This window comes from Schistosoma haematobium, chromosome 1, assembly GCF_000699445.3.
Source record: "Schistosoma haematobium chromosome 1, whole genome shotgun sequence".
NCBI lineage: Eukaryota > Metazoa > Platyhelminthes > Trematoda > Strigeidida > Schistosomatidae > Schistosoma > Schistosoma haematobium.
Genome location: NC_067196.1, coordinates 48,428,178 through 48,441,621, shown reverse-complemented (window position 1 = coordinate 48,441,621; position 13,444 = coordinate 48,428,178). Strand labels below are relative to the sequence as shown.

The 13,444-nt window shown below is 30.1% G+C and overlaps 2 protein-coding genes across 4 annotated transcripts in view; one reads left to right on the top strand and one right to left on the bottom strand.

Annotated features, from left to right (window-relative positions):
• Positions 1–13,444, top strand: part of NPRL3_1 (Nitrogen permease regulator-like 3) — a gene marked incomplete at its 3' end in the record, with an annotated part of 49,925 nt that overhangs the window by 22,095 nt on the left and 14,386 nt on the right. For all 3 annotated transcript variants that reach the window (XM_051208901.1, XM_051208900.1, XM_012941410.3), the window contains 3 exons: positions 1,073–1,290; positions 11,404–11,638; positions 12,335–12,529. In XM_051208901.1, coding sequence (XP_051074308.1) covers positions 1,073–1,290; positions 11,404–11,638; positions 12,335–12,529 — 648 coding nt within the window. The remainder of the gene's footprint in view (positions 1–1,072; positions 1,291–11,403; positions 11,639–12,334; positions 12,530–13,444) is intronic.
• MS3_00001448 (uncharacterized protein) lies at positions 6,388–7,620 on the bottom strand (the record flags this gene model as incomplete). Its single annotated transcript, XM_035730714.1, has 1 exon — positions 6,388–7,620. The coding sequence occupies one exon, from the start codon at positions 7,618–7,620 to the stop codon at positions 6,388–6,390; it is 1,233 nt and encodes a 410-aa protein (XP_035586259.1).

Genomic DNA, 13,444 nt, shown 5'->3' with positions numbered 1-13,444 from the left:
TGTTCAAGGATCACAGCAAATTAACTTCAAGTGAATTGCTCATCTTGCATAAAAAAAAACCTGGTTATGTACGTATTGAAATTTATTATTTATTATCTTGTATTTTATCGATGTAGTCACACGTTATTAATCTAAATAGTAAAATGTACTTACGATTATTTATCAGGGTTTCGGTTGTCGGAAATCAAAGATTTGGGAACGGAAATTTATGTGACCTATCAGTCATGTGTATGGAATACAGTGATGAAGTTGATGGACTTAATATTAACTCTGTAAACACAACACAACATTCGTTTTTTGTTAACATGCGATCAAAAGTTCATTTCCTAATTGATTGTTCCAACCAACATACTTGGATATCTGGTGTATTGAGAATTTTTTTATTTCAATAGACTGCATACTTATGATTTTGATATCTATTGTTACGTATTTTAGATCACGAGATGTTGTTTTCTGTGATCTCGTTTACTAGTTTACCGTTTCCATTTAGACTTTACATGTTAACTTATAGTTTAAGAGCTACTTAACGTTAACAGTTATAATTGTAATATATATAAATTCATAAATACGAATTCTAACAAAAAGAGTCGAATAAATATTCTGTGTTAGTTTGTAGAGTTTAATCTGAATTTGTAGTTTTCAGTTTGGGGTTGTGGAGATTGTTGAATTAAAATAATGAACCGATTAATGTTAGGTTGATGTCTCGCGCGACGCCGTGGATTGTTTGAAGTTGGACATCATCACCATTGGATGCCAGCTCAGTGGTTTATAGGTTAGTCGTTCGCACGCGAAACCGTAGGTCTTGGGTTCGAATCCCGTGTGCGGATTCGTGGATGTGCGCTGCTGAAGAGTCCGATACTACGACAAAACTACAGTCCAATGCTTCCAGGTTTTGAGTGGTGGTCTAAAATTGACTGGTTCATAATTTCAATAAATTTACCGTATTGGTTCGTTAGTAAACTATCAAGATCTATATTTAAAGGTAAGTAATTTCAGAAAATCTTATTATTATTGATATGATTATTAAGGGATGCTATTGTCTTACTGTCTTTCTTTCTACTCCATAAAATAGATTAACGAGATTTATCCAGTCTGTTTTTGTCTACCACACAAAGCTTATTGTTTAAACAATAATGATGGAATTTCTAAGTGTATAGTCGCTGTTCGACCAATGGCTATTTGGAATGCAATGGATAAAATACGCCCATATCATGCTTTAATGTTACTACTGCGTAAAAGTGATTTACTCAGAGATTATCTCCCAACTGACATTAATCCAACACTGAAAGAGTATGTCGTTTTTGTATTATATAATTGATACATTGACTGAAAAATGTTATGTGGTACTTATATTTGTGATGTAACTTTCACCATAAGTTAAGGTAGTTTTGTGGAGGATTCCATATAATTTGGTTGCGATTTTTACCATCACCTGACATCGATTAAGAAACTTAAGATCTTGCTATCGTTTTTTTCTCATTCTTTGCGGTTCACTACGTTTCTTTTCTCCCTTTTACAGCTACCCAAAATGCAACAACATAGATTAAATGTCTTTAATTACATCAAATATTTCCAGTAAAAAACCCTTTGTGTCATTAAGCAAAATAAATACGGTTCAATAAAAAAATTTCTTGTTGCTTGGTTGGAAAGAGTCAACAGGAAACCGTTGGCCCAGGTTTTGTGCTATGTCTCCTGTCAACAGAAGTACATCTTTAATCGTAAGGGAAATTGTGCTCCCTGAAGGATTCGATACCACATTATCCAACTTCGCGATCTGAGTTGTTGCCATTAAGCTGTTTAGACCTAGACTAATTTACTATAGGATTGAAATATTTACAATTAATTGATTACTGAGTAATAACCCATATCATGCCACCTAGTCCTTTACAGTCCATGTGATGTTGGGTCACATAGACTAGTGGTCACTCTGTAACTTGGATTAATAGAATTATATCAACGCCGTAAAGTGCTAAGCAAACATACCATACTCAGCAATCGGTCAATTATAAGAGGATTTCCTTTTCAGCGATGTTTATTAAAGCTACACAATCGTGTTTGTAATTGTTTTACACGTAGTAATGTATATTAAAACAAAATTGTTGTATCATTCGCAAAATGGACAAAAAAATTTTAAAGGTTAAGTGGTAGTCAAATTGTAATAGCAATGAAAATGACGTATCAAAGAGATGTATGAAAAATAATTGTCCACTTGGTGAATATGAAAAAGAGACAATGTATAAAATAACTGTCGAAACAATTGTACAGCTTTAGTGAATGATATAATCTAACAATAATTTACCTTACTGAATTGTATCTTGCTGAAATCTTTCCACTAAACCTTCAAATACATTTCGGACAAAAAGGTTCACATTAATATCTTGGTTTAAGTTTCGACATAAAACTCATATCAATTAGATGGTTGTTAGTGAGCAAAAACTATCGGTGTAGATTTATTGTTATTTTTTGAAATAATTGGGTTGATCATAAAAGGAATCCAAAAATGAATCAGTCGGATGATTACTAAAACCGTACATGTAGCCAGTTATTGAAGTAAGTATCAGTTTGACCAAATAAATAGGTAGTCAGAGTGAAGAAGCAGTTTGTACAACCATTTTGATTATAAAGATTAAGTTTGTGTGGATTCCTATTACTTCCTTACGATCTTAAAGCATAGGATAGGTTGAATGAGTTTTGTCAGATAATATTTTTAAAAAAGTCATCTTTATATCAATTTGGTGATTATTGTTTACTAGACCTATAAGAATGAATTCTGTTATCTTCATCCTCTGTTATCTATCCAATCAATGATAGATGATCAGAAATGCATTGATAAACTAATCTGATTGTATCCTAGATACAAGTATACTATGTAGGGTCAGTTGACATTGTCTCGTCTAAAATTCATTTTCTCTTCTATTTTATATGTAAAGGTTTTATCAGTGTATAATGCTCAACGGACTGATGTGAATAATCCCATTAGTGGTTTTGTGAATTTTATATCCTTTGATGATTATTTATTTTTGAACTGACTAGTAATTCATAGTCATATTGTTTTTGGTTAAATACTTAATGCATAAATACATAGAACCATTTAAGCTATTTTAGTCACTTTAACATTCTGTAAAATACGCTTGGCAGTTGTAATACAATCTAATCTTATTTCTAACAAATCTATTTACATTTTGCTATTGTACTTTTAATAGAACCATATGACTAAATTAAACTAACTTGATTCATGTTGTGTATTACTTTTTCTTAAATAAAATAATGAATTGAAGAAAGAGAGAAATTTCTTCTCATTTAGTTTTTCATCATTATCTTACATTAATGCATAGATTATGTAATGAATAATAATAATAACAATCTTTGCTAGTGTTCTAACTGCTTTGATCATTATGGCCACTCAATCGTTTGTTTAATTCTTTATTTAATAAACTAGTGATTTAAGAAATAATATTTTATTGTTTCAATTATCATTTGTTGTTTCTTTATCGGTACATACTAGTTTTTGGTATTCTTTACCCTATTTCTTGTAATTATTATTCATATATATGTATGACATTTGAGCAAAACTTTTCAACTATCTTATTAATTAATTATCATGGGAAAAAAAACTATCAGTTTTATTAAATAAAAACAACTTTTAACTGAAATGATTAATAACACTTTTAGAGGGATATAATTGTTGTATTCTCTTTGGTTTATGGGTTAACGATTATTTTTATAGATAAGTTTAAGCATAAAATACTAATTATTAACTCATTATCACTTAATTGATATTGTCTATATGATTTATAATTGTTATACTTCTATGTATTAATGTAAACGTCTAATGAGAAATTAAACGAAAATAAATATCTTAATTTGTTCAATTCATGATTCTTTAAATGTTTATTACGAGGATTTAAATTTTATTAGATTTATGCTTTAATGGGATCTTTTGTTTATCTGAAACTAACTTTTATTTATATGACTTAAATAGATTTCAGAATGGGTTTTGTGGAGATTTTCTGAGAAATTTCATGGGTTGAAATCATGAGTCAATTAAAGCTAGACCACCATGGAAAACCTGGAAGCACTGGACGGCCGTTTCGTCCTAGGTCCTGGGTTCGAATCTCGCGGGGGACGGGATCGTGGATGTGCACTGCTGAGGAGCCCCACACTAGGACGAAACGGCCGTCCAGTGCTTCCAGGTTTTCCATGGTGGTCTAGCTTCAATTGACTCATGATTTCAACCTATTAAATAGATTTGTTTTCTGGAATATAAGAAGCACATGTATATGAGATAAGGAGGATTGCCTATTAAGAATAATATCAAAGTGTTTTGTTGAATTTAAAACATCTGACAAAAAATCACAGTTCACTTATGTCATGTCCGAACAAAAAATAAATGAATGGTAACGTCGATAAATTATTTACGAATTATTAATATGTATATATATTCTTATCTTATATTTACTACGTAACTAGTTCATATATATTTATATTCCTTTTGTTATAAGTTTTCATTTGACCCATTAACTACTGTTGTACGATTTACTGTTCCTAATTTATTCCCACTCTATTAGTTACAGTCTTCTATACTCATAGCCACTTTTGGCTTGTTCTTGTATAATTATTGTTTTTCATTTTATGATGTGATGTTGTCTGGTTTGCTTGTATATCAATTACGTATTTCTGAAATATACAATTCATATAGCGGAGGATGATATTTGTGTTCTGGACTGGATGAGTTGAGCTAGGTGAGAAGCTACTATACAGAGTACCAATAAGGACTCAAGGATGTTAATGCTGGTTGACCTGTCATTGATTGAGCATAGACAAAAGATCATAGAAGTCGGTATTCCGATTAGCGATTTTGTTACCTGATATTTAACGGGTCATAGGACCTAGAAACTTGAAAAGTAGAACTACCTTAGATTTATAATCCAATATCGTTTGCAGAATAAAATGCCAGGATTATGATGTGTATAAACAGCAAATATACATCTCAAGTTTAATCATTAATAAGTGAAGTTCCGACAAAATTTAAGATGTATCAGGGAACATTGGATTCTGTGGTAGTACATTCTGCCTTCTCAATCCTTGGAATCAAGTCTGAGGCTTAAAATAATCAAAATGAATTTCAAAAACTGTAGTAGAACCTTATCAAACAAGATGTAATAGAAATTACCTTAAAAGTGGTAAAATAAAACATCATCTGACGTACATTCGTGTACTCTCCCATAATCTAACAGCTAACCCACTTACAGTAAGAATCATACATACATAAACTTACAGTTTTGTCTCGTACACTTTGTATATAAAATTAAAATTTGATTCAGCATAACATTTTTTCCACATATGCAACAAATTCTTTATGGTATAAATTTTTTCTGGTTGTTGCCTTAATAAATGCTCTGGAATAGCTAAATTAAGAACCGTCTTTTTATAAATAGAAATTAATAGTAAAAGAATTTAAATGACATAGCTCAAAAGAGACAATGGAGGTGTATTTATTCTATCTTGTTTCAAGTGTTAAATACCGCGTTTATTTCTACTTTTCTATATCTAACTTTTTCTTCATTGGGTTTTCTTTTGGCAACTTTTTGATTTCCTCTAATGCTGTTACAGTTCTTCTTCCACTTATTTAAAACTTTATTTTAGTTAATATAAAGTGTGGTTTCTTGAATAAATAAATATGTGTGACAGATTTTAATTTCTTTATGTATGTCATAATTTCGTAAAAATGTTTTTCTATGTGATAAATATGAATACTTGAAAACTGTATGAATCTTCCGTGGATAGTTTAACAATATTAAGGTTCCGGCAATCAAAAAATGTCTTCTTTAATTCCATACTATTTCACTTTCTCATCATAACTAAAATGTGAATTAATCCATCTATTATTACATATTACTTGTCTAACAAATAATATAAACATTACAGAAAAACAAAAGAAATCTAATAGGAATTATTTACCTTGTCAATGTTGCTCTTTGTGTAATTTTCAAACAATTAATAAATAGATAAGAGATCAGTTAGTTAAACGAAATATTCATTACATAATAATATTTTGTTTACAATATGGAATAATGAATAGCTTATAATTTATTCATTACACTTTTTCTATTCTTTTAGAAACAATATCAATATGTAGTGCTAATATAGATATTTTTAAAATGTCATTTTGTTGTATAAATTGTCCTGGTTAATTTTAAAATGGTATAATAATTGTTTATTTTGTATAATACATGACAAACAAATTCATTGTAGCAAGATGATTATACATATGTATATTGTCAAACTATGAATTATTTGTTTATGTTATGCAACTAATGAAATGTCAATGCTCAATAGACTCAATTGAATTTGACAAGATTTAATTAAATATAAATAATTGTTCAATTATGTTTTTCCAGTTGTTTGACTTCTACTCACTTCAGTTATTCCTGATTTACTTTGTGATGTTTCATTTCTTTTCGATTTTCTTCTTATTGGTGATAAACAATGTAATTTCACTAAAATCATTCGACATATTAAAAACATATCACGACGTACCCTTGGTGAACTAAATATATACAAATAAAATCGTAATCCTACACATGTCCAAAACATGATATTAATAGTATTATAAATAATATCTGTAACTGAACAAATATCACGTGCTGTAAGTACATTTTTAAAATTCGACATTGATAATTTAAATAAATTAATTGGTAATGCACCAATAATGTATACAATACTTGATACAATCATCATACGACATGCAAATATCACTTCCCACATAGCTGCTGTTGTCGGTGGCAATTTCTTTTTATCTTTACGACTCATTGTTACAATAGATAATCCTTTATTAATTGTCATGTGTTCAGAATGCATTTTTACTAATTGACGATGCATTAATACTAAGTTTCCAATACTCGTAGTCATTAATAGAATGAATGGGATAAGACACTTAAAGATTAAATCAACAAGGAAAAATGTTTTGTCTGTATAACCTTCACTACAAACATCTTGACTACCTGCAAGTAGAACTGAATTTTTACCAATTATAACTAAAGTACATATTGTTAATACCAATACTGCTGGTTTAATTTGTTTTTTATTCATACCATAAGAGGATGTTGGTTTTGCTAATAACCAAAATCTTTCACCAGTCATTGCACACATAAACCATGCTGAACTATCTTGACAACAGTATTCAGCAAATAATTGTAATCGACAAAATATATCTGTATAAAATAATCTTATATCATATTGTTTTAAAGCAAGAATTGTATAACGTAGACAACTGATATTTTGACCAAGAAAATCTACTAATGCTAAACAAGCCATTAATAGTTGAGTTGATTCACGTAGATTACTTTGTTTTGGTTGAATATCACTACCTCCTGCACTCGAACAACTGTTATTACTTGTTCTTTCAGTTCTAGTTGTTGTAGTGGTTACACTCACCGTTTTAGAACTTCTACGAAACATGAATAAATAAGTGTATGTCAATATACTTCCTGCACTGCCAAATATAATTGTGAAAAATCCAAAGATTGCAACAAATAAATTAGGCAATTCATATTCTAAACAAGCATTGTGCCGTGTTCCATCAAAATTGGAAGTTAAATTATTGTTGCTACTATTCATTGTCCTCCCTGAAGGTTGATATAGTATTCGATAGTTTATTTATTCAATACTTGGAGAACTAATTAAAATAAGGCTTATTTATATACTTGTATTTTTTTATTTGTTTTTCCCCCTTCTTTGTTTACTGAACTGTAATTTTTCAAACTTCACTACATATTTATCATTTATAACAGTTTTTATTTAACTGTTACTGAATTATACGTTTATACGTATATGAGCACAACAAAAGGGTTAGAAATTTTGTTTGTATATGTTTCACTTTGATCGTGTTTACTGTTCAATTAACTTACATTATCAACACGCAAACTTTATTACGTTCCAAATGAAGCATTCTTAAAATGTTTGTTTTTTTCATATAGAATTAAGCAAAATATACATTAAATTCAACGATATATTCATTTTTCAATTCTAATGCTTTTTGTTTTTATAAGAAGAAGAATGTACAGTGTTAAATTTGTATAAATGAAGATGAAACAAAAAGGAACTTTATGTTTTGCATAATGTCAATTATTTTTTTCTCTCATAATTAGCATTTATTTTAGCTTTAATTGTTTCTATGATATTGATAAACAAAGCTTACGAACCATTAGAAAGAAAACGTAGAATTCACTCGTTTATATAAGAATTCAGTGTCATAGAAATTGAATTTAAAGTGTTTATTTATCAAAAAATATAGTATTTAAAATGTGAATATCTGTACAGTAGAGTGATTATTTATGTAGGACAATTAGATGGAAATTTAGCCATTTCTGAAGCTTATTCTATATGCAGTAGTATGTTGACACATACATTGATTTAACTTGCACTGTATTATTCTCAACTGTTCTAATTAATGTATGATTATAACACCATTAACTGACTTACCTTTCTTATTTTAGGCCATACATCTGACCCAAACACTGGTCAGTTGGTAAATGTTGGAAAGTTCTGATGTTCAAATTCGTGTTACATTTCACCATAATCTCTTTTTGATGTTTTGCTTCCTCTTAATACCCAAGCCAATAAAATTATTTTTTACTTAGAGAATGCTCATATCCTATCCCATATTTAGTTTAGCAAACGAGACAAACGATAGTGATGTACTAATGAGGAATAAATAAAAACTAAGTAGCATGCTACAGAAACTGTTTTAAAATATTATTAACTACATTTTCTTCAGGTTTGTCTTCATCTGCTCCTCTATTTACACCTACATTCAATAAATCGCTTTGAAACAAAAGTATTTATTTTTTTAGAAAAAGAGCTTTGAACTCCTATTTATTATAAGTTACCACTGAAATAAATTTGTTTTATTTGAATTATAAAGGTCATTCTTAACTTATCCAGTTTTCTTTCAAATTTAAAAGAAGTGTTCTTCCTCATGGATAAAATTATGCATATGAAGTAATATTTTATGTAATGTGAATAATTTATTAAATTATATATACTGTTTTCGTAATGGAATTTCAAAATGTTATTCATTTTGTATCAAATTTTATTGCTTGTGTTGCATTTTTTGTGGTAAGAGTTTATGAATCCGAACCCATCTTGGTTCTGTTGTTGTTTGAATCCTTATTATGTGTATTTTCTCACGATTATCTGTTTCACTGACTTTGTGGCGTATGCTACATATGTTGACAGATATAAATATCATGTAGCACCATTAGGAAGTGGAATGCCTGCCAGCAGAAGATTGAGAGGATTCAATAGAGAACAATTGTATAGTGACAGGATTGGACTATCATGGATCATGTAAAGAACAACTGATGGAAGACATGCAAATCATGTATTTAATGTAGAGTGTTCATATTTTATTAGAGCACTCTTTAGTTTTGCATTAAACAATAAATGGGTTATCGCCACCAAGTCTTTGTTCACTTCAACTTCACTAGACTTAACTTTTGTCATCAGTACTATTACCAAATATTAGACGCTATTTAATTCGAAGCTTCTTGTTTATAGCATTAGATAAAAAGATAGTGAGATACTGTAAAATGTTAAGCTTTGTTACAAAACTTCAATGTTGAGACCCTGCATTCAGACATATTATTTTCTTTAAACGCACAAATGCGTGTTTAGTGTTTCTGTTTGATTGTTACTATATTGTTTCTACTACTTAGCATTTCTCGAATTTCCCCAAACGACCAATATTATTAACTCATGATTGTACAACATGGACATCTCGTTGAATAAATTCAAATATTCAACATTTCGCTGTTACAATGTAAGCTTTTTAAACATATCGCGTGAAACAGCAAATTGGTTTTCCCTACCTGAGTTCTGGTAGACTACACTTCTACTATTAATGCTACTACTATTGTTATTACTCCTACTATGGAATTTTTCTTGAGATAATTTTATCTGGTTGTGCTAATGTGGTATGGAGACTTGAACTGGTACTAGTTCTACGTTGCGTATAACTGACTGGATGAGTGAGTATTAAATGCTCATTAAACTTAGGTGTATTATTCAATCATTTGTTCGTTTTCAAAGTTTTAACAGTAATTTTACTTTCTAGTACACTCATACTTATGATTTACTTCAGAAATCAAATTTTTAATCTCACATTAATATCTCTAGAGTATTTATCCTCTTCCTGATAACTATGAGCAAATATAATAGATATCATTTTTCTTAAGGTCTTTGGATGCGTTACTTCGTACGAATTTATGATCTATGCACTACCATTGTTGTTTCTAAAACTTGTAGAGATCAAGTTTTCATTCTATAATTACTTTGTTTTTATCCCTCTATTTCTTAACTATAGATGATAATTAACTGAGCGTGAGAAATGCCAATTTTATACATTACTTTTTTAATGTCCTCATAACCATTCAAATTACAGGCAATTAAACTAGATCCGTCAGTGTTACAACAAACTTGAGGCAATAGAGGCAGAATAATGGATTTATCTTGTTTGTCAATAGGACCATATCGATAGCCGCTTATTGATTTTTATCGCCATAATTGTTAATAATCCAGTTTAAATTTCTTTGTGCTAATTTAACACCATGTTTAATTGAAAAATGTTAGTGTACAATGTAAACTATAATTGTAATCAACTTCCTCGTGATATTCATCGAGCACTCAAAGGCATCTCATTAATGCATCATTCTCAATGGTCATAATGGGTTCCTTGACCAATAAGATTCGATCAGTACTGAGAATTAGGTCATCATTATGATTATTATTTGATGAATAATTTATATTATATTATTACTAGTAGCACGATTTAGTTGCTTACCAGTGGAGCTGTGGTGTGGTGGTTAAGATGTTCAACTTCCAACCACTAGGTTGCACTTTAGGGCTTTACTCCATCTACTTCGATTCGGACAGCTGGATAGTATCACTGTTCGTCGTATGAAAAGTGTGGTTCAAAGCTGAACATACGAATTTGTACGTAATGAATGAGTTACATTATCAACGTGATTCTCAGAATGGCATTTTATTTAGGCAGTTAATTGTAATTTTGATGACCCTGGTTGGATTATCAGATTAACATATATAAACAGAATGTAAAATGACAAACATCGTAAGTTGTATGTCAGTCAGTTGATGTCTCTACTAGATAAATCTGGATCGTGCGGACGCTTTCTTCTTTATTATTCAGTTAGTCAGATGTTTATTACAATCATGTGACGGTATCGAATTATAACGTTAGTAGTAATTAGTTAAATTACTGTACTATAATAATAATAATGATTAATTTACGATATCATTATTGTTCTGCTGATCATTATGTAGTGTTTCGAGTTAGTTCTATTGTGGTTATATTTTCATTTGTCTTCTTTCTTCAAAATCTAGCTTCATAAATGCTTTGTCACCAACAATTAGCTTGTATAATTTGGCACAACGGTTTCATTCTCAGTCACATTGTTTGAATTTAGCCTTGTGGTTAATTTATCGTGGTCATGCATTGATTGTTTATCCAATTGTCGCTAATAATATGTATATTCTTGCACCTCATTCTAAAGCATGGTTCACACCTCAATTAATTGGTCAATTTGCAACATCGTTTCCTGATGTTAACTTTGCTGAGGTAATTTAGTTATGATAATATTTATAATAATAATGTCTTATTTTTAGATTTTTGTTAATTAGGTATGTTTCTTTACATAATACTTTATTTTAAAATCTATAATTTATGTGTTTTCTGTGTTGATGTTTCAAGTCCTGTTATTTTTTCAGGAAAACTAAAACCACACACGTCTAAGCACTGTATGAGATCATCTAAGCCTTTGATTGTAGCAGTTTACACATGCCTCTAATTAATTGAATGCTTATCCAGATTTTCATATAAGAGGCCATAACTTTTAAAGTATAATATTTTTTACTGAATCAATAGTACCCAATACAACAAAAATCACACGACACTGAATTACACTGCTTGTGTCAGAAAGTATTTATCAACCGTATGAAGTCCATCACTGAAATAGCTAAAAATGTTCAGTATGACCCTCAGAAGTTATCGGCTCAGTTCATGTAACGATGATGAATTTTTACTGCTAAATACTTGCAGAATAGAAAAGGCAACTGTTCAGTTCTCCCGGAATTCCAATAGTTCCTGACTAACACTTTTATATCAGTGTTTATCGTTTTTGAATATCCCTCAATAATTCTATACATTTATTTGCTTAAGAAGCTTATAATGTAACGTTTATGTCTAGAAATTCACTTAATTAGCGATTGATCGAATATTACCTATTTACTACCTTTATTTAATTATAACTTGTAGCTTTTAACATCGTTTTCAACAAGTTTTATACTTAAAGATCATTTCGATTCATCCAGTTCTATCGTTGACAACCTTCATTATGATGGGGATTCGGATGTTCGTAATCGATCTTCAAAGACATCATGGACAAACTTACCGTTAACGGAGAAAATAAATTTGATTGCTTGGCTACTTCGACGTCGGCTCATAATACAAGTAAATATTAGATTATTAATTAAATGTTATGTATCAGCAAATCTCCGGATAATTAATCATTGTATTATTCCTTCATTGTTATTAAATATATTGTGAATTGGGCAATTACATGCTACAAAATAAGCCGATACTTTATTGTATGGTAGACTTGGAATTATACCATTTATTTACAAATGTCCCATTCGTTAGGCGATTTACTTCAAATTCATGCTAAGTGACTATTAAAATTCCTACCTGGGAGAGATCGCACTTCGATGTTTTTTGTGTGTTCTGTTCGGTTACAGTGTTGAGATTTACACGCACATTGATGTTGCACTAACTCACTAGTCCTCAATTCAGTTATCGGCTGATTTCCTAACAACTATGCAAAACATGTTTCGTATAAAATGTAGGCAGTTTTTGTGTTGGATATGTTGATAATATATTTGTTACATGTGACAGAATGTCTCACTCATAATATATTCAGTGATTGGTATCCATTTGATTATTCAAGGGAGATATTGTTGACAAGATCCTAAATAACCCCAGTGTGTGGACAATTGTCATATTCTGGTTGCTCAAACTGTGCAAATCAGTTGATGAGGTAGTGATCACTTTATGACTACTTTTTACCCTTGTTGTCCTTATATTTTCGAACTGGCCCAGTTATTTGACTATTTCACTTCATCATGTTAACTACGATTGAGGGGTTACGTATATTATGTACATGAACGTATATTCAAGTTTAAGTATACATGAAGGAAATCAAACGATGTTCATAAATTTTTGCGTGATAAACTAATGCATAAACGGACATCTCGAATTTTTTCACCATGTCGGGATTACACCAGTCATTATAACCAAACAGACCGGTAATAATTTTCTTTCGATTCATATTTAAGTTCCTGGGCACATATCTGGCAACCAACAGGTTTC